The sequence below is a fragment of the Dendrobates tinctorius genome, unplaced genomic scaffold (assembly GCF_039654945.1).
Source record: "Dendrobates tinctorius isolate UK_male_01 unplaced genomic scaffold, ASM3965494v1 ptg000223l, whole genome shotgun sequence".
Classification (NCBI taxonomy): domain Eukaryota; kingdom Metazoa; phylum Chordata; class Amphibia; order Anura; family Dendrobatidae; genus Dendrobates; species Dendrobates tinctorius.
The window spans coordinates 3,887,634-3,912,924 of NW_027361890.1; the positions used below are offsets into that span (position 1 = coordinate 3,887,634).

At 42.3% G+C, this 25,291-nt stretch overlaps 1 protein-coding gene across 1 annotated transcript in view; it reads right to left on the minus strand.

The window, feature by feature from the left end:
- Positions 1 to 25,291, minus strand: part of LOC141059049 (BPI fold-containing family B member 4-like) — a 97,813-nt gene that overhangs the window by 14,315 nt on the left and 58,207 nt on the right. Inside the window, exons 7-11 of the mRNA XM_073555258.1 lie at positions 21,007 to 21,098; positions 19,060 to 19,245; positions 8,944 to 8,997; positions 6,103 to 6,273; positions 5,550 to 5,617 (exon numbers count right to left, since the gene is read on the minus strand). Coding sequence (XP_073411359.1) covers positions 5,550 to 5,617; positions 6,103 to 6,273; positions 8,944 to 8,997; positions 19,060 to 19,245; positions 21,007 to 21,098 — 571 coding nt within the window. The remainder of the gene's footprint in view (positions 1 to 5,549; positions 5,618 to 6,102; positions 6,274 to 8,943; positions 8,998 to 19,059; positions 19,246 to 21,006; positions 21,099 to 25,291) is intronic.

A 25,291-nucleotide genomic window follows, 5' to 3' on the forward strand; every position in this document is an offset into this window, starting at 1 on the left:
CCCTAGTCTCCCATCACATGAAAGCAACATCGCTTTATTAATGTACCTGCCTCTCCGCCCTCTGCACCTTCAGGGTCTCTTCGGAGTTGCTGAAGACCCCCTCCAGACGGTAGTGCACAAACAAAGGCACAGTCTAATTCCAACTTTAAATGAACAACTTTACTAATTTCCATTTGCAGCATGTCGAAATCAGTTACAGCATCGACATGAAGTTCCACACATTTCACATCTTTCACTTGCCCTGTGCTTCTCCTCATGTCTCCGGGTATCCTCCTGGGTTGTACCGTCCCGCACGGTACTGCAGCGTCCTCTCTGTCTGGCTTAACTACTTTCAGGAGTTCTCTTGTCTGTTTGCCCCAGACATAAGGGCATCTGCCCATGTAGTAAGCTTAAAAGCAGAAAGACAAAAAAAACACTGAAAGTCCCAAAAAGATTTTAAATATAAAATGTCGTACATACTCGTGTAGAAGACGAGATTTTCAGCCCATTTTCTTGGGCTGAAAGTCCCCCTCTCATCTTATACATGAGTCATATACCTGGGGGTGTCGGCGAGGGAGGGGGAGCGGGGGTGTCAGAGATGACACCCAACCCCCTTGCGCGGTCTCTGCAGCCCCCCCTCTTCTCCACGGTCTCCCTTCCTGCATTCAGCAGTCACGTGGTACTGCTCATTAAACTCATGAATATGCGCATATTCGTGAGTGTAATGAGCGGTATCACATGACCACTGAAGGCAGGAAGGAATACCATGGAGAAGCAGGGCTGCAGAGACCGCACCAGGAGGGGGTAAATATAGCGATATTCACCTGTCCCGGTCCATCGCTGCTCACCGCTGCCTGCTGTGTCATGTGTCAGTGACGTTTAAGCGTTTACTTGCCGAAACGCGCATTGGGAGTGGGTGCCTCAGGAAACCAGGAGTCGTTAATACTATATTGTAAGTTACCATTATTATATCACAATACTTACCTATATTTATGTTAACTCCTGGTCATTACACTATGATGTGGGCTTTTTTACAATGGACACTATGCTGATATATTGTATACTTACTTTATTTAGTACTAGCTGAAGAGCCCGGCGCTGCCCGGGCATAGTAACTAACTGTGGTTAGTTATAGCAAATTATAATTATCCTCCATCCCATAGTCCCGTGACCATATACCCATCATACATATCCATGATCCCATAGGCCCGTGCCCATATACCCATCATACATATCCTCCATCCCATAGTCCCGTGCCCATATACCCATCATACATATCCTCCATCCCATAGTCCCATGCCCATATACCCATCACACATCCTCTGTCCCATAGTCAACCATTATGACATCATAATGAGCGGCGGGGCTTGCAACCTATGAGGACATCAGCGTCGGCATGGCAACCATTATGACATTATAATGAGGGGCGGGGCTTGATACACACTCACTTTTTCCCCATTATGTAGATAGGGGCAAAATTGTTTGGTGAATTGGAACGCGTGGGGTTAAAATTTTGCCTCACAACATAGCCTAGGACGCTCTTGGGGTCCAGACGTGTGACTGTGCCAAATTTTGTGGCTGTAGCTGCGACGGTGCGGATGTCAATCCCGGACATACACACATACATACACACACTTGAGCTTTATATATTAGATGTATGTAGTTGTAGTACTGAGGCTCTTTTGTGGATATACTGCCTCTGTGTGGTTATTTTTGGTATTACACTTCACCAATATATTTGTAAGCATTTATTCACATTTGATAGAGATTTTTCACTTGCACTTTGTTTGCACCTTATTTCAGGTGGCTTCACTATTCTTAGTATATATATTTTATACAATAATTTCAATATTTTTCACACTGTATTGTGCATTTAATATTTTTAATATATTTTTTATAAATTTCACACTTTGGTCTAACAATTATATTTTTTCACTTTTAGTCAATCATATTTTTTCACAGTATATCCTCATGCAATTATAGATTTCCACATCTATTTTTCTACCACTGAGCAGCGCCCTATTTTTGTATCGCATACAATTATTGCTAATTATGAATTTTAATATTCTGTGATCTTATACCATTTTTTAATCCTGATACACGCAACAAAAATTGTATTTTATATTTAAAATATTTTTGGGACTTTCAGTCGTTTTTTTTGTCTCTCTGCTTTTATGATTATTCCTTTCCGATGTCAAGTTCTAATACAGTCCAATTTACTTGGTAGTGCTATATTAAAGGTGGTTTTCTAACTTTTGGTTTATTATAAATCACATTGTTGATAGTATCATACACCTTCCACTTGTATTTGGCACTTCAGGTGTGTGTCCCCTTCCTTTGATATTACCATGTAGTAAGCTGTCACATCTTGGAGCGACCTGCAATTCTGTTCTGCTGCGACTTCTGCTGTAGCTTCTGCTCTCGCAACTGCTGTCACTGCTGCTGTCACTGCTGATGGCCACTAAAGGCCCTGAACAGCTGGGCTATTTTCCTTCAATGTTACGGAGTCTAGCCGCCCTGCACAGGCTCCCTAGCCCTACTGCCTAGAAACAGGATGTCCTCCTGGCTTACCAACAGCTGACCCCTCTTACATTAACTATTTACACTACTAAGTGCTACCACATCCTCATCTAGTGGACTAGCTACATGCTGAACTTTCCCTATAACACATTATAAGACACAATAAACAAATATAAATTTAACAGCATGAAATACATAACACATATACAAGTGAACCATTAAGGGTTAAGGGCATTTGACCATTTCTACCATCCCCTTACATATATACCAATATTACTGACATTTGTAAAGGTCTGTATAGAATCTGATAGCAATTGTATTTATTGCCAGGATTGATTCCCATCAGGAAAAACTAGGAAAATATTTATTGAAAGTGACTACAGCTTGAGATGAATGCAAACAATGTCAACTGGAAGGAGTGTGTAGCTTAGAAATGTTGGGGCATAAAAGACAATGCTCACAGATGACACCCAGCACAATGCTCACTGCTGAACGTCCTTTCTGAATTTGGTTGTATGGGTTCATAGTATCAATCCAGGGGTACTTATTTTACCAGAATAAGGTTGTCTTTTGTCAATGAATGTCTCACAAGGAAGTCAACTATGATTAAAATCTGAAATATGGGGACAAAGGGGAAATCAGCTTTATTTCCTTTATTTTTCCAGTTTAAAGCTTATCTCCAGTATTTAGCTAAAAATCTCTATAAAATCTTATTAAATCAGGAACCGTGAGTAAAGTGTGTAATATAAGTATAACTTGTTCATTCTATTAAATGGAACCTGTCACGTTGGATAACACTATTAACCTGCAGATATTGGGTTAATCTGCCGGTTAATAGCTTTATGAAGTAATAAAATCACTACTCCCGGAAGAAAATTAACTTTACTTCTCCCAGGATCTGCCGGCTTTCTGTCATACAGGCGTTCTAGTGCAGTTACAGTCACCAATCACAGCACTGAGAGCGGCGGCTCTTGGATTGACAGCTCACACTGCAATGCATCAATGTAGAGATGGCTATCGGTCAAAGTGCTGAGGTTTTCTTATAGCCACCGCTCACTTTGCTGTGAGTGTGACTGTAGGCATGCCTGTATGACTGAAAGCCAGAAGATCCCAGAAGGAATAAAGTTAATTTTCTCCCAGGTGCCATGCTTTTAGTACAGGACCTTTCTAATGCTATTGTCAGGAACACCGCACTACACTCGCTCACTGAGCCAGTGCGCATGTCCTGAGTACAAAAAAACCATGCTCAAAGATACCTGTGGAGCAGGGCAGCAGCGGTGACAATGCGTGCTTCAAACTATCAGGACCTGAAGCACGTGACCGCTGGGGGCGTGGCCCAAGCTCCACAGAGCTAGGAGCTGCAGGGAAACTCCTAGAAAGGTAACTATGGGACAAGTTACCAAGGGGCATAGACAGGGGTGGAAACCAGATCAAGCCGGGGTCAATGCACGAGATAGCAGGACAGTACCAAAGGGTTAGAAAGAGCGGATAGTCAGGACGTAGCAATAGATCAGAAAACCAGAACGGGCAATAGACGGTACAATAGGGGCAAACGGTAGCGGAGTAACAATAGCCAAGCCAGGAGGTCAGAACCAGAGAAGACAATAGTACCTAAAACGTGAGACAGAGTTCAGAGTGAGGGGACAGACTGGGTCATACACGGGAATCAAGCAAGCAATGCAGTACACTCACACCAGGGGGGTCGGTCAGACACACAGCCAGAATAACAGTATAGCTGACAGAGAATGCTAGTCTGGAGTGAGTATAAATACCCCTCCCAGATCCAAAGAGAGGCCGGCAAAAGTTAACTCTGTGAGAACAGGACATTAACCATGTCCTAACCATGACAGCTATCTACCGGATTCCAAGTTGCCACCACATAATACCTTTAGTATATTAGTCCTGCACAAGTTTGGGTATATTTATCATAGTAATCTTGTAGACAATACGCTACATCTAGACAAAAAAAAGTGTGATAGAAACATACATTTGATAAAATTCCAATTTTTATTTCAACATATAAAATAAATAAAGTGCCTCATACCATACAAAAAGATCAAAATTTAGCGAATACAAAAGTTAAAGGGACATAATAGAGACATATATTGTAAGCTATATATCAAAGTTGTACATAAATATTTTCTGCAATTTTTTGTGAAAATATCTTGAAAAATATAAAGCAGAAAATATCTTTAAAAGCACATCATATAATTATCATCTTTAAATTTTATTTTTATATTTCTCAATAAAATCTTTTTTTATCACATAAATATTGCAAAAAACCCCATGGCCTGATTAGTGATAATTCATATAAGATAGATTCAAATTGACATTACAAAACTGACAAAGTAGAATAATAGAAAACTGCATCAGTTTATAAATTGTGTGCTCCACAAAAAATAACATTCTGAAGAGAGTGCCACCAAAATTTATCAACCATCTATTTAATTTATATATTCATTAGAAAAATTCCTTATAGCATATTAATTCTACACAAAATAAAGGGGCAAAAAGCACACTGAAGCAGTTCCCACTGGAGGAAGCATTGACAGCGAAACGCGCGTCGGGGTCTAAGATCTTTAGAGAGCCATTTGGCATTTATGAGGCAAGAGCTGGGAATAGGTAATATGCCTTTATGAGACATTTATAGTGTGAATGATATGTCTAGTTGTGAGCCGTGATACAATGTAGCGCTATATGTAATATAACGGCAGTATTTGTAGCTGCAATTACTTGCTCTGATCTGCATTTCTAATGAGATTTTGCATTGTGCAAGGCACACAGCAATATTGGGAACTGCTTCAGTGTGAACATGAACAGGAACATGGTTTGGCAGAAAAGGGGCACAGCATAAAATGTCACATAATGCAGCAACAAAATGCATCACACATTTCTGCCACAATGAAAGCCAATTAATAGGTAGTGTAAACTTAGACTAGACAGTCTTTAAATGAGACAGATTTTTGAACCACTTTGACAAGTTTGAAAAGAATTAGACAGCCTTGATAAATATATTCCCCATTATATTCTATGATGTGTTTATGAGTTACCTGTCCAGTGACAAGGAAATCTTCAGTTTATCCCCTGCTACAGAAAACTGGGCTCCTAAATGTGCATCCTAGAATGAGATATCTTCAGTTGGTGAATTAGGAAAAGAGCTTACACAGAAGCAGGGCGATAAAATTGCTTGCTTGCCTTCATGACTTTTCAATGTTATTCTTGTTTCAAAATCTAGTACCTAAAAATGAAAACTAACTGACTTGTCTACACTAGTAATGGCAGAGAAGCCAAATTAAAGAAGGTTACGTATCAGCTAGAGATGAATGGCTCAGGCAAAATTGAAATTCGGCTGTTCGAGCAGATTTTCCCAATTTGATCAGCAAATAAATTATTCTTGGACAAAACACAAGTTCAGCATGTGAACAAAGCCTTATTCTTCACCTGTATGTGCCACCAATCGATGATAAGTACAGGTGGAGTACATGACTTTTTTTTCCACCAGTTCACAAGTAGAAACTGCAGGAAATACTTCGTAGCCACATGAGAATCTGGTCCAAGAAGTCAATTTTACAACAACAAGAAGCAAAGAAAAGTCTTACTTACCACTCCAAGGACACACAATGAGGTTTTTGTGGAATCTCCATTGCAGACCAGGATTTCTGTTTTGACAAATAATGTCACAACACCTCTTTTATCCTGCAGTTTAACAACTGGAGGACCAGGAACAGTAATCATAATTGATAATGGCCTTTCTTCGCTATACATAGAAGACACCTATATTGGAAAGACAAAGATGCACAAATGCACATCATGTGCTATTAGACAAATGTTTGCTAGACCCTCAAAAACAATTAATCAACAAAGAAGCCTGAAGACCTAATTTCCTTATACTTTATGTAACTTGTATTACTATAAGTATAACTAGATGCAATGACTTATTAGATACCCATAAGGAAACTTTACAATGTTCACAATGCCTTAGCCCATACAAATATTTAGAATCCTACCTATAGGGTTCACTTTCTAGCTCTAACCACAAGTTATTATAATAAATATACGGTATATATACATATATAAACATACATAATATTATTATTATTTATTTATATAGCGTCATTAATTCCATGGTGCTGTACATGACAAGGGGGGTTACATACAAAGTTATAGAAATTGTTAACAGTAAACAAATTTACAATTACAGACTGGTACAGGGGGGAGGGGACCCTGTCCTTGCGGATATACATTCTACGGGATAGTGGGGAAGAGAGAGAAGGTCGGGGGTGCAGCAGCTCTGGTGGTGTTGAGGCGGCAGCTCAGGTGATGTTTAGGCAGCAGAATGGTTATTGCAGGCTGTAAGTTTTCCTGAAAAGATGGGTTTTCAGGTTCCGTTTGAAGGATCCGAGGGTGGTGTATAATCGGACGTGTTGAGGCGTGGAATTCCAGAGGATGGGGGATATTCAGGAGAAATCTTGGAGGTGGTTGTGTGAGGAACGAATAAGTGTGGAGGAGAGTAGGAGGTCTTGGGTGAATCGAAGATTACGTGAGGGAAGATATTGGGAGATTAGTTCAGAGATATAGGGAGGGAAGAGGTTGTGGATGGCTTTGTAGGTCAGTGTTATTAGTTTGAACTGGATTCGTTGTGGAATTGGGAGCCAGTGGAGGGATTTGCAGAGGGAAGAGACAGGGGAGTAGCGAGGAGAGAGGTGGATTAGTCGGGCAGCAGAGTTGAGGACAGAATGGAAGGGTGCAAGAGAGTTAGCAGGGAGGCCACAGAGGAGAGTGTTGCAGTAGTCAAGGCGGGAAATGATGAGGGTGTGTACAAGAGTTTTAGTAGATTGAGGGCTGAGGAAGGGACGGATTATGGAAATATTTTTGAGTTGGAGGCGACAGGAGGTGGCAAGAGTTTGGACGTGTGGTTTGAAGGACAGGGCAGAGTCGAGAGCTACTCCGAGGCAGCGGATTTCAGGTGCGGGAGAGAGCGTGATACCATTTACCATAATAGACAGATCAGGTAGGGGAGATACGCGAGATGGAGGAAAGATAATGAGTTCAGTTTTTTCTACATTGAGTTTTAGGAAGCGAGAGGTGAAAAAGGAGGATATGGCTGATAGACACTCCGGGATTCTGGACAGCAGAGAGGTGACATCTAGGCTAAATATATATATATATATATATATATATATATATATATACACTCACTGGCCACTTTATTAGGTACACCTGTCCAACTGTGTGTTAAGACTTAATTTCTAATCAGCCAATCACATGGCGGCAACTCAGTGCATTTAGGCATGTAGACATGGTCAAGACAATCTCCTGCAGTTCAAACCGAGCATCAGTATGGGGAAGAAAGGTGATTTGAGTGCCTTTGAACGTGGCATGATTGTTGGTGCCAGAAGGGCTGGTCTGAGTATTTCAGAAACTGCTGATCTACTGGGATTTTCACGCACAACCATCTCTAGGGTTTACAGAGAATGGTCCGAAAAAGAAAAAAAATCCAGTGAGCGGCAGTTCTGTGGCCGGAAATGCCATGTTGATGCCAGAGGTCAGAGGAGAATGGGCAGACTGGTTCGAGCTGATAGAAAGGCAACAGTGACTCAAATTGCCACCCGTTACAACCAAGGTAGGCAGAAGAGCATCTCTGAACGCACAGTGCGTCGAACTTTGAGGCAGATGGGCTACAGCAGCAGAAGACCACACTGGGTACCACTCCTCTCAGCTAAGAACAGGAAACTGAGGCTACAATTTGCACAAGCTCATCGAAATTGGACAGTAGAAGATTGGAAAAACGTTGCCTGGTCTGATGAGTCTCGATTTCTGCTGCGACATTCGGATGGTAGGGTCAGAATTTGGCATAAACAACATGAAAGCATGGATCCATCCTGCCTTGTATCAACGGTTCAGGCTGGTGGTGGTGGTGTCATGGTGTGGGGAATTTTTTCTGGGCACTCTTTGGGCCCCTTGGTACCAATTGAGCATCGTTGCAACGCCACAGCCTACCTGAGTATTGTTGCTGACCATGTCCATCCCTTTATGACCACAATGTACCCAACATCTGATGGCTACTTTCAGCAGGATAATGCGCCATGTCATAAAGCTCGAATCATCTCAGATTGGTTTCTTGAACATGACAATGAGTTTACTGTACTCAAATGGCCTCCTCAGTCACCAGATCTCAATCCAATAGAGCATCTTTGGGATGTGGTGGAACGGGAGATTCGCATCAGGGATGTGCAGCCGACAAATCTGCGCCAACTGTGTGATGCCATCATGTCAATATGGTCCAAAATCTCGGAGGAATGCTTCCAGCACCTTGTTGAATCTCTGCCACGAAGAATTGAGGCAGTTCTGAAGGCAAAAGGGGGTCCAACCCGTTACTAGCATGGTGTACCTAATAAAGTGGCCAGTGAGTGTATATGTTGTATCTTATAAGCTTCTTCTTACCTTTGGAATTATTCCACCTAGAACAGTTGTAGTGAGTGGTGGAATCCCTGGTACCTGTGTGTGACAATACATTAATTAGTACTAAGCAAAAATATCTTCATAAGCTATTTGAATACAGATCAAAAAAACATTTCCACATGACTTCAGATATACCATAACAGATGTAGAAGTAATTCTGTCTAATTTTTCTGACTGATTGATAGTTCGTACTGGAGACAACAAGCAAGCAACAAGCAGTGGCAGCTTTGGCTGTGCAGCAACATCTTTTTGAGGTGCGCAAACCTGTCGAGATTTTCCAAGAGGAAGACGATTCAGAAAAAGCCATTATTGTTTTCCAGAACCATCATTTTTATCATTTTTGGGTCACTTCCTGAGGGCCTTTTGCACACCGGTTGTTTATATTTTAAGCAATTTACCATTATTTTGGGGTGTCTTCTTAACTGGCATTTTACATTCATTTGTTAAACTCCAATAAATAATTAAGAAATCATTAACTGCTTTTGCAGCAAAAAATATGGTGAAACTCAAAAATATGCCTTCTGAGCACAAAACTCCTGAAGAATGGACTGTTCACTTCTTTTAACCACTTGGCATCTTTGGAAACCTAATGTAGGTAAAAGATGTTGAAAAGACTGAACGCATGAACAGCAAGTCATTTTTACATGAAAATGCATATGTTCATTCTATTTCTTTTAAGCTTTTTCAGGAAGTTTTTGGAGCTGAAATGTTCTGAAAAGAGTGCATTCCAGAAATCAAAACCAGTTTCTAGTGAAAAGAGCTTGTAAAGACTACGCATGTACATTCACCACTGCTAGACTACAGTAGTGTCAGTTCCATAGACAACAAGCAACAAAGAATAAAATAAAAATCCCTCCTTACTTCAGAAGAGACAGGATATTTAACAACTTGTAAATTGTAAAGTTGTTTCTTTTTACAAGAACTTTGCAAATTTAACGATAAACGAACATCAGAATAACCCTTCAAGTATTCTGTGTATCCAAGTAGCCAGAGAATTTTCCTTTCTGCGATGCATCAAGTGTATCATGTACAGTATTTAGTTGATCAGATTTCTTTTCTGTGACATGAACAAAATACTTTGCCAAATACATCTCTTATGATGTGTGAGAACACAGGTAAGTAAATAATTTAGATATAATTTAGATGAAATGTATATGATAATTCATAGATTTTTTTAATCTAAGACAAATCTAAAAAATTTGAACAGAAAATACAGTACTTTGCAAAAGTTTTAGGCAGATGGGGGAAAAATAAAAGAATTCTTTAAAAGATAGAAGCATTAATAGTTTCTTTTTCTCAATTAGTAAAATGCTGTTATGACTATATAAGCACACTCACATGCTTAGGAATCTGCAAACCACCAGAACCTATTCACACTAGGCAATCTCCTAACCTGTACCTGATTACGGAATGACGCCCCACTCAACGTCGGCTGACCCTGAGTGTCCTTAACTGCAAACTAAACTATACACAGTGTGTACTCCAAAAAGCAACAACAGAAAGTAGTGCACACAAGCAGAGGGTGAGACGTGGGGCTAAGGATGTGTTCACACAGCCGCACACAAAAGATGGAACAAGAAAATAAGAACCAAACAACAAACGGAATATGTGAAAAACCTTCCAGACCGCAAAAGCAAAAGAAAGGGAAGGGTACTGGGTATGAAGACACACAAACAAACTGTAGGAAAAGCAACAAAGATTACTCAGGTAAGATAATCACTAGCTGAGGAACTGGATCTCCAAACACCACCAAACTTGGAATGTAACCAGCAAAGACTGCAAGTTCATGGTGAGTATAACCATTTCCTCCTAAGATGTAATAGGACAAACCAAACAAGTAAGTCAAAACATCTGCATAGAAGCAACACATGAAGCGGGGGTGTGGAAACCGCATAAATATATGACCAACAGATCCAAAAAATAGCAAAATATCTCCTTAGTAAGGGAATATTGACAGAAACAGAAGAAATGGGGAACTTGTGCAACAAAAAAGCAAAAAAGTGCAGCAGTGCTAAAGGACGCGTAAATCTAGCCAGGTGGTAGATATATAACTCTCCTTTGGGGGCATCCAATAATCACATGTACTAAACCAGATTTGTACCCAGAAAAAATTAATATATACAGTATGTGTATATATGTGGGTGCCGATTATAATTAAAATGGCACGGCCAAACTGCAAATATGGCCAATTAACATAACATCACCACAACTTCAGGGACAGAGCTGGTAATAGAGCATCACTTATAGAGAGGCAACATGCCCACCCCAAGAGAGGACACATAATAACATCCACTCAAATTAGAGTTAACAACCCCGGATTAGTATTACCTCAGGAGGCGAAAATTCGGATGGCCGGGCGGTCAGCACGTCACCCCGACGTGCGTTTCGGAGATGTACTCCTTTGTCAGGACCCCGAGGGAGAGTTATATATCTACCATCTTTCTTACTAGTAGGTTCTACTTTATCCCCTTATACTGCACCGGATAGTATATCAGGATGTTTACTTATTCTATACCTTTAGTAAATGGTTGTATCTCAAATCATTAATACTAATATACTGTAGCATACTTTATGGCCGTGGCAAGGTTTCCGCATCCTCTAGCACTGCTGCACTTTTTTGCTTGTTTGTTGCACATGTTCCCCATTTCTCCCGTTTCTGTAATATTCCCTAATAAATGAGATATTTTGCTATTTTTTTTGATCTATTGGTCATATATTTATGTGGTTTCCACATCCCCGCTTCATGTGTTGTAGCAACTGATCTTTTAACTGTCCAGGATTAACAGCTCTAGCTTTATCTACTGCCATGTACAGGATGCTGTTATACACCATTGCTTTTATGTTATAGAAGCAACACAGCAAAGCAAAGAACAGAGTATTATCAGCAGTTGAAAAGAGACAACACAAAGAGGGAAACCGACCACAAGCCAGAGGTCACCGGATAGAACTGCGAAATATAGCCAAGACAAATGCAATATTAATTAACAAAAGAGAAATCTATATGAAATCAATATTTGCTGTGACCACCCTTTGCCTTCACAACAGCTTCAGAGCATCAATTGTAAATACACTTGCACACACAGTGCAACACTGGTGGGTAAGGACCCACTGTGCCACAGGCTCGACTTACCCTGGAGAGTCATGTCTAAATGACTACTGGGTATTCACTAGAGCCTCTGATGGTGAGGATAGAATTGGTCACCGATAGTCACCAAGTACCATTTCAGAGCAGTTCCCGGGTCAGCAGCAGTCGACCGGAGGGTCAGAGAGACAGGTATGAGGTACAAGTGGATGAAGGCAAAGACACAGTCAGAAAATCTGAGGTCAGGACAGGCAGTACATGTTCAATGTACATAGCAAAAGTCATGAGCAGAGAGATCAAGATAAACGGTAAACCAGCCTGGCCAATAACAGGAGAGACAGAACAAACAAGAACTAAAGACAAGCTACTGGGAACCTATGTTCAGGCAAGGAGTGGAGGATGGAGCTGCCTGATTTATCACCTGCTAGCAGGTGATAGGCCAGTGAAGCAGTTATCTGTAGGACAGAGTGGATGGAAATTCTTGCAGAGTTTGGCTGCGCCTTCCTATAGCTGGGTGGAGACTCACAGCTGGAAATCTTGCACAAGGCAGCTCCGAGTGATGGTAAGGTAGTGTGTGGAGCAAAGAGAAACACACGGTGAATAAAGCGACACTTAGAAGACGTGCGAGTCGCTGGCCTCACACAGAGTTTTTGAAGGAACTCAACAAGGAGGTTGTTCAAAACAGCTCAGAGAACAAAATACAGATCTTTTTGGATGCAGGTTTGCACAAATCTTTGTCTCTCTATATATGTAATAAGGCTCATCTGATGAGATGGATCCACTAAGCCTCTAGTCCGGGTGGGCACTCGGACTCCGGGTGTTGGTGCAGCTTGTAGAACCATAAGGACTTGGATAGACATCAATCACAGAAGCAGTAGGACAGATAGATGAAGTTGAATCCAGCAGGGATGAACGGAACTTGAAGCATAATGAACGCAGATGGTAGAGCACATCAAACATTGGACTCCATTGGACTCTGGAATCTAATTCTAAGACACAGATGTGTGTTTTATTAGGATTTAAATAGGATAAAAGTGTTGATGTCACTAAGCCACTCCAGGCAGCCTCCAAAACCTGACGTGGAGCAAAACAGAGGGCAGAGGACTGAGGTGTAGGAAGCAGAGCCGAGAAAACCTGGGACATATATGTAACAATATAGTCCCACACAGACTTGATGATGTAGAGATTAGGGCTCTGTGTGGGTCATATCACTTTTAGGGCTCATTGTTCTTCTTTATGATGAAGATAGTTCTTAAAGCCCTTGACTACATGTTTGGGTCATTGTCATTCTGCAGAATAAAATGGATTCAATCATATACCTCCCTGAGAATATTACATGATGGATCTGTCCATATTTTTAAGCACTGGTAACAAAGAAATGGGCAATGGTAAGTTTTATTAGCGCAGCAGATGAAAAACACATCACAGCTACTCCCATTGTAAATTGGAACATATCTAGCAGTGCCATTAGCACAGAACTAACAGCAACTAATTCGATCCAGCTACACCCATCTACTTTTGGAGATGTCTAGTCAAAAGTGGTATTAAATAGAAGAAATTATGCCCAAAACCATACCTTGAACATGGAAGGCAAGAAGGCAATTTGTTTACTGATATTCTGGAGTGTGGTACAATAATGAGAGTCTACAGGCAACTGTGAAGCATGATGGAGGTCCCTTTCAAGTTTAGGGATGCTATTCAGGAAATTAAGTTTATAATTTGATTAGGATTAATGGTGTACTCAATGCTGAGGAATACAGGCAGATACTTATCTACGATGAAATACCATCGGTGAGGTACCTGATTGGCTATAAATGTTTTCTGCAGCAGGAGCATCATCCCAAACATACAGCTAATGTCATTAATCACTATCTTTAGAGTAAAGAAGAACAATGGTTCTGTCACAATCCATGTTTGGATGTGTGGCAGATCCGGGCTCATATATAACCTTTTTTTTCTTTAAAGCCTCTGGCTTAATGTTAGTTTTTGCCCCCGGTGCCCGCCGATGTTATTAGAACCTTAGTTGCTCTGCTGATGGGGTTATGCCCCCGGTGGCCGCTGGGGTTACAACACGTTTAAATTAGCCAGCAGGTGTCACCCCCCCCTCCTTCCTATAAAATGTTGTCAGGTGCTCTGGATCACTGTTGGTGATACTGGTCATTCCCTAACCAACCTTGGAGTAGAGGAGCTATTTGGAGCAGTGTTGTTGCAGCTCATCTGAGAGCCTTGGTGTTTCAGCTGGAAGCAGTGTCCGGGTGCCATACTCTGTCGCCTCAGGAGCACTGGCAACAGAGAAAGCAAAGTTGTTTGTTTTTCCCTGTTTGTTATTTCCCTGGTGTAATATTAGTACAGTGTTGGCACCAGTGTCCGCAATTGCCAGTTCCCTAGAAAGGGATAGTTGCAGGGCAAGTGAGGGACTGAGGTATCCTGGTCAGTGACAGGATGAAATAACCTGTATAGGGAACGTGAGGAGTGTTCAGGGACACAGCCTCAGGAGAGTGCAGGAAGCTTCCACGTCCCTGTTCCCTATTGTAGGGCCCACTGTTGCAATTGTGTCCCCTTGTTTGTCTTGTTTTAGTTACCGACCGATTGGCTGGTCGCATCACACAGGGAAAGTCACTTTGTGACATTATCACCAACCTACCCATTTTTTTCCCTGGTGAGTCATGGACCTAATGCAGACCTTTGTCCATTTGCTGCAGATCCTCACTGAGGAGCGTGGGGTGCTGCGTGGTGTGGTGGAGCAGCAGCTGCAGCAGTGGGAGGGGTACGGGGCCTCAGCTCAGATGCAGACTCCACCAGAGCCCAAGTTATCGCCCCCAGACAGGTTTTCTGGAGGATGAGAGAATTTTTTGTTTTTTCAGGAGTGTGAGTGTGGTGACACAGGGGGACGCCTCTGTTGTCAGTCCCGTAAAGAGTTCACCATCTTGTGGCAAACGTGTGTGTGGCAATAAACGTTCAGGTCCGGACCTGTGTGTGAACGAGTATGTATGGGTGGCCACCAAAAACATCCAATAGAAGTGTGTTGCTTGGGTCTGGAGTTCTCGGGTGATCGGGCCATATCGGGTGTCGGCCATCCTTGGCCCAGGGACTTACCAGCTGGAGTTTCCCCAATAATGCCCATACACAACTCATTCCCCAGGTCGGCGCTCCAGAGATTTGTGGTGCCTCCGGGGCGTACATTGCCACTTCCATCTGCCCACGCTTGCCATAAACTTGAGAGTCAGGTAGTTGCTGAAGTGAACTCTGGTGGATCTGGGCGTCCTCACTGTAGGTGGTTTTCCGGTGAGGTGCGGTGTTGAGGGTCCAGAGGCCCCTCATTGAAGGGGGGGTACTGTCACGATCCATGTTTGGATCTGTGTCAGATCCGGGCTCATATATAACCTTTTTTTCTTTTAAGCCTCTGGCTTAATATTAATTTATGCCCCCGGTGGCCGCCGGTGTTATTACAACCTTAGTTGCTCTGCTGATGGGGTTATGCCCCCGGTGACCGCTGGGGTTACTACACATTTAAATTAGCCAGCAGGTGTCACCCCCCTCCTTCCTATAAAATGTTGTCAGGTGCTCTGGATCACTGTTGGTGATACTGGTCATTCCCTAACCAACCTTGGAGGAGAGAGGAGCTATTTGGAGCAGTGTTGTTGCAGCTCATCTGAAAGCCTTGGTGTTTCAGCTGGAAGCTGTGTCCGGGTGCCGTACTCTGTTGCCTCAGGAGCATTGGCAACAGAGAAAGCTAAGTTGTTTGTTTTCCCTGTTTGCTATTTCCCTGGTGTTATAGTAGTACAGTGGTGAGGACCAGTGTCCGCACTTACCAGTTCCCTAGCAAGGGATAGTTGCAGGGCAAGTGAGGGACTGAGGTATCCTGGTCGGTGATAGGTAGAAAGAACCTGTATAGGGAACGTGAGGAGTGTTCAGACTCAGGAGAGTGCAGGAGGTTTGTCTTGTTGTTTTAGTTACCAAGCAATTGGCTGGTCGTGTCACACAGGGCAAGTCACTTTGTGACAGGTTCCTGATCTTAACATCACCAATCTGTCTGGTATTACATGATAGACAGAAGGATTTGTACAAGCCTACATCCACAGAATACTTGTAGTTAGTTCTACAACAACTTCCTTGATGTATTTTATGCCTTCCCCATAGGTTACATCTCTATGTATTTAGCCATATTAATATGTGTTTCAGGAATGTGTGTTTGCATCTGTATTACCTTTCAGGGTGAAACATTTCCTATAGACATTCATTTTTCTCATATTTGCATTCTGTTATCTGGCTATATATGGCAGTAGGGTCCACCATTTTGTAGTAGTATGTATCACAATCCTGGCAATTTATGCCATATGTGGTACACACCAATGTGTTAGAGATTATAGTAGGATTACTATCCACTTTATATTAAATAAGCTAGTGCTAACCTCTCTCACATTGGTCTGTGCTTTCTGGCATGCCTCATGAGATTATGTTTGAGAATTTGAATTGAGAATAGCATAGCATACTCCCAATTTTTACTCACCTTGGGAGATAATTATTTTACATAAAGGGGATTATTCTTTTGTGTGGCCCCTGCTTTTGTCTGACGTTCTCTTGTTTTTATAAATATTGATATAATTGATGATTTAATTAAAATTGAATATTTTTACTACTGGCATAGGATTTATATATTATAGTTAGGAGAGCCATTTATTATTTGGTCATTAATAGGAATTTAACTTCCTTTCCGTGTTCACTCAAAAATTGTGCGCAAGTATACCTAGAAATATTGATTTGATTTAGATTTCTCTTTTGTAAATTTATTTTGTTAATTAGAAAAGGTAAACTATTATCATTTCTATTTTTAAAAGCATTCCTACTATGCAGATTTTTTTCAACACTTTCCTAAAAACTTTTGCAAAATATTGTATATCACAAATAATGAGCAATTATCTGCTTTTCATTTTCATTTGCTTCTCGATTACTAAGCCATGGGCTTGATGTCACCGGACAATACAAAGATGACATCAACCCCCCAAATACAGGGCAAGTGTGAAGAGCCGGGTAAAGTGCAACAATTGGTGCATCTTTGAATGCGCCAATTGTGGGGCGGCTGCGGGCTGCTATTTTTAGGCTGGTGAGGGCCAAAATCCATGGGCCTTGCCAGCCTGTGAATGTCAGGCCTCAGCTGTTTGCTTTTTCCTTGGCTTGTCAACAAATATAGGGGGACCCCACGCCATTTTTTTTAGGGGATCCCACTATTTTTGCTAACATCCAAGGTATGCAGACTGCAGTGGCCTGGTATTATCAGGCTGGTAAGGTTCATGGATATTGAATCGTTGCCAGCATGAAATACCAGTCCCAGTAGTCTGCTTTACTCTGGATGTTTAACAAATATAGGGGGACCCCGCGCAATTTTTTTTGGAGGGGATCCCACTATTTTTGTTAACCATCCAAGGTAAGCAGACTGCTGCGGCCTGGTATTATCAGGCTGGTAAGGTTCATGGATATTGGATCTTTACCAGCCTGAAATTCCACAGTCCCAGTAGTCTGCTTTACTCAGGCTGGTTAACATATATAGGGGGACTCCATGCTATTTTTTTTTAATTTATTATTTATTAAAAAGAAGGGGACCTTTCTATGTGCTTTCCTCCTCTTCCTGTGTCGTGTGCTTCTGGCTGTGTCACAAGATTCTCCATTATGTAAATTAGTACAAATGCATAGTATGCTGCATTCCCGCACTTAATACGCATGTATGTATGACTAGGAAGAGAATGCAGTTTTACCGCATCTAATGAAAGTGTATGGGTAATTTACGCAGAGGAGACGGATCCTCTCCACTACATAAATAGCCATGCTGCGGTCTGGAAAGACAACGCCACATGTCCATCTCTGTGGGTGAGCCATGGTCGTCTCTGAAAAAACATAGTGGGCATGGGATTTCTTGAAATCCTATTTACTATGCTGTAACAGCTGGACTCTGTGGGTTGGACGCTGCAGGTGTACACAGCGTCCAACCCACAGCGTTTACTGCAATATATTTGCAAACAGGAAATCACTTTTTTTCCTTCTCAGAAGACAACTTTCAAGTAGCTTTATTTCAAGTGACAAAAAAACGCATGCAATGAAAAAACGCATCAAAAATGCATGCGGAAAAATGCATCAAAAACGCATGTAAAAAACGCATCAAAAACGCAGGTGAACTGCCAGTGACCTCAGATGCAGATTTGGTGCAGATTTCATCTGCATCAAATCCTGAGCAAATACTGAGCCATTCCTGACCGTGGAAACTTACCCTAAGACGCACTTTTTTCCCCAAAAATTTGGGAGGAAAATGGTGGGACGTCTTACAATCCAGCTAGGGTGGAGCGGGGTCACAGGGGGAGGGTTGCTGTTGCAGAAGGCCAGTGGCGGCAGGAGTGGGGCGATGCTGCGAGCCCAAGGCTGGGAGTAGGAGCTTCCATAAAATGTTGGCGGTGAATGGAATTTCCGCACTTCACATTGATTTCTCTGCTGTGGACTTCAGGAAATTGGCTGTCAGAAATGGCGCATGTGCAGATTGAGATCTCAGCTCTCGAGATCTCAATCTGCGAATGTACTTCCTTTGGTGACCATTTTCCCAAAGCCCACCGCAGGGAAATTAATTTGAAGTGCGGGGTCTCCGCTCACCGCCAACATTTTATGAAAGCCCAGGTCCCACAGCCTCACACCACGAGATTAAACCCTCCTCCCAGCTCCGCCTGGTAAGCTACTAGAAAATCAGACTACAACATGCAACACCATTTTATTTAAAAAAAATCTTTTCCTATGTTTCGTTCCAAAATTTGGGGTGCATCTTATAGTCTGGTACATCTTATATTCCACAAAATATGGTACATCAGTGGATAGTTTTTAGCTTGCTATGGTCAAGTTTGGCTTTCTGCTGACGGTGCCTGAAATGCAGAGCAGTGATGGGCAGTCATACAACACTGCATACTTTTAATACTCTATTTGTAATTACAATAAAACTAGAGCTCTACTTTATCATTGCAAATTCTAAATGTACTCACATCTCCATTTGATATTTCAATGTCCATCAGGCCCTCCTTTTGCAGAGCAGTTAAAACAGATCCCAGGAAATTGGTAGAGAGACCGAGTTGGGATTCAGATGCTTCCTTCATTGGCGGCATATATATTGGCCCATTGTGGCCAAGAGGATAATCAATAAGGCCACCACCCAGCTGACTTACCACCGTCTATGGCAAAGTAAAGATGTATTATAAGAATATCACTATAGTCCACTTTTTGAAGATTAAAGAGGATGTCCATTACTTTTAAATTGATGGCCTATCCTTAGGATAGATCATCAATGTCTGATCAGCAGGCATCCGACACCCAACACCCCCGCCACTGGCTGGAAGTACTTACTTGCAGAGCTGGTTGTTTATTTGTGTTGGCTGGGGGGTTGTACTGCATATCCGGCTCATATTCAAATTAAAGGGAATCTGTCACCTCATTTTGGCACGGTATGTAAATGACTTGGGTCCGGTCCAATGGGCGGTGTTTCGGGTCCTTTCCTCCACCCCTCCTTGGTGCATGCACCAGTGAACTATGTCGCAGAAATATTTCGCTGTGTTCTGGGACATAGTTCACCGGCGCATGCGCACTAATGCTTTTCGGCTTTGCCCGCAGTTGGGCAAAGCATACTGCAAGTGAGCGAATCCAGTTTGCAATGCGCGTGCGCGTAATATGGAGGCCAAGTACGGAAATTCCCTGAAATATTGCAGACAGCGGCCAAGGAGGGGTGGAGGAAAGGACCCGAAACACTGCCCATCGGACCGGACCCAAGTCATTTAAATACCGCCCCAAAATGAGGTGACAGATTCCCTTTAATAGAAGATGTGGATGTGAGTAACATGCCCAGGCCACTACAAGTAGAAGGCCAGCTCCGCAAGTAAGTGGTTTCATCCAGCGTCTACTGCCGCCCTAACCAATCACATCTGACCGGCGGGGTGCCAGATGTTGGACCCCGGCAAATCAGACATTGATGACCTATCTTAAGGATAAGCCATCAATGTAAAACTAGTGGACAACCTCTGTAAACATGACCTGACAACAGATTTCACAATAAAAAATGCTTATATTATTAAATAGATATCTTAGACCTGATGAGGCTGGTGTACTCACTTTTTACGTCCATTTCAGAATACCTGTATATTTATAAAAATGCTAATTCAAATATCAGTATTATACAGCCATTCTGGTATTATTTTCAAAGTAAGTACATTCGTTAAGTCTAATAATGTATGCAATTTGTATTTTGAAATCTGGTGACAGATCCTATTCAGATAAAGTTAACACATTAACACATGCACTATGTTAAAGAACTCCTGTCACATATTCAGTACGTTCAAATATTTGTTGAAAAATTAAAAGGTTTGTACGAAGTTGGTTAGTTATCCCCTATTCATGGGATAAGGGAGTTCTTACTGATTGCTGGGGCCAGAAGTCCCATAGACATTGATTGGAGAGGAGGTTTGCATGCTAGAGCACCACTTCTTTTATATAAGGTTTTGTAGAGCCTTGTTTTAGGGATCAGTGAGTGTTCTAGAGGTTGGTAATTAGGTAATTAGGGATAATAACTAATTATTATATAATTATCGTTCAAGGGATCTGAAATATGGAAATAGCCTCTTCTGGGAGGAAGGGGACAGAAAGTAGCATAGAATTTATTGCCTTTGGTGTAGTCTATGTGTTTCTTTTAAAATTCCCCTAGTAAACGATAGACAGTCCTAACATACACAAACCAGTAAAACTCTAGACAGAAGTAGAAATGTAGGCATAGCTCACAGTATTTTCACATCATTGTTTTTTTTTCTTCCATCAATGGTTTCCAAACTGGAAATGCAGGCTTTGTAAGCCATGCCCACCATGGAGATATCCTAAGCCTAGTCACAGAGTTCCTCATCAGACAATGTGGATATAACATTTGTATAATTACCTGTGTCTTAACTTACATTTAAATCCAATTCAATGAACTGCCCAGTCACTATTGGAAGACTTGATACCGTATACTGAATACTGCCAATTAATCCAAGGGGGACCAATGCTGCCCAAAAATAAAAATAAAACATAGTCCACAGTTCATTTTAGACAGTGAGATAATGCATTTGAGTTGAATGAAAGAATTTTCAGCTCAAGTGGTTAAAATATCAGGGACAATTTGTGTTCCATCAATAGTGACGTATAGCAATAAATGGGGCTGGAATGACACCGATGAGCAATTCCTATGATAAAGAACCTTTCTCACCAAAGCAGGGATTCACAACCTTGAACAATTATAGCATATCAAAAGTATGTGCTATAAATATTTGATCATTGCCAGTTGTACTTCCAAGACTTCCAGCTGGGAGAATAGAAAACCCTTTCTACACTGTTAATGCTCAAGGAGAGATCATGTACTGTAAGTATGCAGATTTCTCCATTGTGGTTTTAATGGGGAGACCACCATTTTGCCAATATATGGAGGTCTTGATCTTGGTTATACACACCATTAGTACTTACTTGATGCTGCTCCCACAATATGTGTCTTTCCTTTCTTCTCTGACACAAAAATACATATGAGCTGTTATCAGACAAAGGCAGACATGTACCCCCTGGGCAGCAGGTTGTGCACCCTGTCCCACTAAAGTGGCACAAATAGTTAGTATAACTGCTGTTAAGTGATCAGAGAATCACAACTTGGAGAATTAAAGGGAACCTGTCACCTCTCTTGGCCGCTATAAGATGCGGCCACCGCCTTTCAGGGCTTAATCACAGCATTCTATAATGCTGTAGATAAGCCCCCGGTCCGACCTGAAAGATAAGAAAAATAAGTTTTATTATACTCACCCGGGGGGAGTCCGATGCCATCCGGTTTAATGGGTGTCGCAGGTCCAGGTCTGGCGCCTCCCATCTTCTTGCGACGACGCCCTTCTGCTTGCATCGTCACTCTCCAGCATCGCGCTTCTGCGCAGGCGTACTACTCTGCCCTGTTGAGGGCAGAGTGACGTACTGCAGTGTGCAGGCGCTGGGTCTCTCTGACCTTTTCCGATGCCTGCGCACTGCAGTACTTTGCTCTGCCCTCAACAGGGCAAAGATCTGCGCCTGTGGAGGAGTGCGATGCCGGGGAGCAATGATGCAAGCAGGAGGACGGCGTCACAAGAAGATGGGAGGCGCCGGACCCAGACCTGCGACACCCTTCGGACCGAACCGCATCGGACCGCCCTCCCCCCGGTGAGTATAATAAAACTTATTTTTCTTATTTTGCAGGTCGGACCGGGGTCTTATCTACAGCATTATAGAATGCTGTAGATAAGCCCTGAAAGGCAGTGGCCGCATCTTATATTGGCCAAAACTGCTGACAGGTTCCCTTTAATATCTTGTCGTGGAGAAAGTCATTAATCAGTTATTTGGGACCGGCTACAGAGAATCAAGGCATGTCTCATACCTTAACTGTAATATTATGCAGATAATTATACTGGATCTTGAATGCAGACACTGCTCTCTAAAGATGATAATGAACGGTATATCATTTTTCACTTTCGTAATTATACAGTTTCAATACATAACACAAAGTGTTACATTCACATTTCTCAGACATTTATTAATTTTCTGTAATTTAGCTGGTGTGACCATATTATGGTATAATTCCACAAAATTGTGTCAAAATCCATGATTGCTGCAAAATTTTGGCAAAATGTCAATTTTTTAGTTGCAAAATTTGCAATAAGAGCAGCATTTCACAATATACCCCAAAGTGGTCAAACAAACTAATATTTTAGTATCCTGTGCACAATGCAGAAACTTAGAATTTGGGGTATTATTGGCTAACGTGGAGCATAAAGTACTGTCATACGTCACTATAATAATAATAATAATAATAATAAATTTTATTTCTATAGCGCCGACATATTCCGCAGCACTTTACATTTCATAGAGGATTTGTACAGACAATAGACATTACAGCATAACAATAATCACATAGATTATAACAAGTACCAAGAGGAATGAGGGCCCTGCTTGCAAGCTTACAGTCTATGAGGAAGGAGGTAGACACAAAAGGTGGGTGGTAACAATTGCCCTGATTGTTTGGACCAGCCATAATGTTAAGTGTGTAACAGTACAGACACAGAGGGCTAATGGATGCATAAAGCTTGTGGGAACATGATGCGGGGAACTCGGTTATGGTAAAACTTTTTGCTGTGCCACACAGGGATAGATTAGGTTAATGTGTCGAGGCGATAGGCCAGTCTGAATAAATGCGTTTTCAGGGCACGCTTAAAATTTTGGGGATTGGGGACTAATCGTATTGACCTGGGAAGTGCATTCCAAAGAATTGGCGCAGCACATGTAAAGTCTTGGAGACGGGAGTGGGAGGTTCTAATTATTGAGGATGCTAACCTCAGGTCATCAGCAGAACGGAGGGCGCGGGTAGGGTGGTATACTGAAACAAGGGAGGAGATGTAGGGTGGTGCTGAACTATGGAGGGCTTTGTGGGTGAGGGTAATAAGTTTATACTGAATTCTGGAGTGGATGGGTAGCCAGTGTAATGACTGGCACAAGGTAGAGGCATCGGTGTAATGATTGGTGAGGAATATGATCCTGGCTGCAGCATTCAAGACAGATTGGAGAGGGGAGAGTTTGGTAAGAGGGAGACCGATTAGAAGAGAGTTACAATAGTCGAGACGAGAATGAATAAGAGAAACAGAAAGAGTTTTTGCAGAGTCAAAAGTAAGAAAAGGTCAGATTCTGGAAATGTTTTTGAGGTGCAGTTGACAAGAGCGAGCCAGTGATCGAATGTGGGAGGCAAAGGAAAGCTCAGAATCAAGTATGACCCCAAGACAGCGGGCATGTTGCTGGGGAGTAATAGTGGAACCACACACAGAAATGGCAATGTCGGGTATAGGTACATTAGTAGAGGGAGGAAACACAAGGAGTTCAGTCTTTGACAGGTTCAGTTTCAGATATAGTGAGGACATGATGTTAGACACAGCGTTTAGACAATCGCCGGTGTTTTCGAGAAAGGCTGGCGTGATGTCAGGAGAAGCAGCGTATAATTGGGTGTCATCAGCATAGAGATGGTACTGGAAACCAAATCTACTGATTGTTTGACCAATAGGGGCAGTGTACAAGGAGAAGAGGAGGGGGCCTAGAACCGATCCTTGAGGAACCCCAACAGAAAGGGGAAGGTGAGAGGAGTAGGAACCGGCAAAATATACAGTAAAGGAGCGGTCAGAGAGATAGGAGGAGAACCAGGAGAGAACGGTGTCCTTGAGGCCAATGGAACGGAGCATAGTGAAGAGGAGCTGATGATCCACAGTGTCGAATGCTGCAGAGAGATCCAAGAGAATTAGCATGGAGTAATGACCATTTGATTTAGCTGCTAGTAGATCATTAGAGACTTTAGTGAGGGCAGTTTCAGTAGAGTGTAAAGAGCGGAAACTGGATTGGAGAGGGTCGAGAAGAGAGTTATCAAAGAGATAGCGGATAAGACGGGACTGGACCAGGCGTTCCAGGAGTTTAGAGATGAAGGGAAGATTAGAGACAGGTCTATAGTTAGCGGCCCAGTTTTGGTTGAGGGATGGTTTTTTAAGTAGTGGATGTATGATGGCATGCTTAAATGAGGAGGGAAAGATACCAGAAGAGAGAGAGAGGTTAAATATTTTAGTTAGGTGAGGGGTGACAGCAGGGGGAAAGGGACTGGAGGAGATGTGACGGAAATGGGTCACTGGTGCAAGTGGTTGGGCGAGAAGTTGCAAGGAGCCTGCTTTCTTCTTCTTCTGTGACTGGTTCAAAATCAGAGAGTGAGCTAGATGCAGTGGGGGAGGGAGGACAGTGCTTGGTATGAGGTGATTGACAGATAATTTCCTGTCGAATCTGGTCAATTTTTTCTTTGAAGTAATTGGCCAGATCTTCAGCTCGGAGCTCCGTGGTTGGGGTCTGTACTTTTGGGTTGAGTAGAGAATGAAAAGTGTCAAAGAGATGTTTCGGGTTATTGGACAGTGAGGTGATGAGGCTGTTGAAATAGGTTTGTTTGGAGAGGTGAAGGGCAGTGTTGTATGTTCTAAGCATAAACTTATAATGGATGAAATCTTCGGGTAGATTGGATTTTCTCCACAGACCTTTGGCGCACCTGGAGCACCGCTGCAGGAAACGTGTTTGCAGGGTGTGCCAGGGTTGTCGCCGTCTGTGTTGTGGTGTTCTATTTATAGGGGGTGCAAATTCATCGAGGGCACTTTAAAGTGTTTCATTGTATTGCTT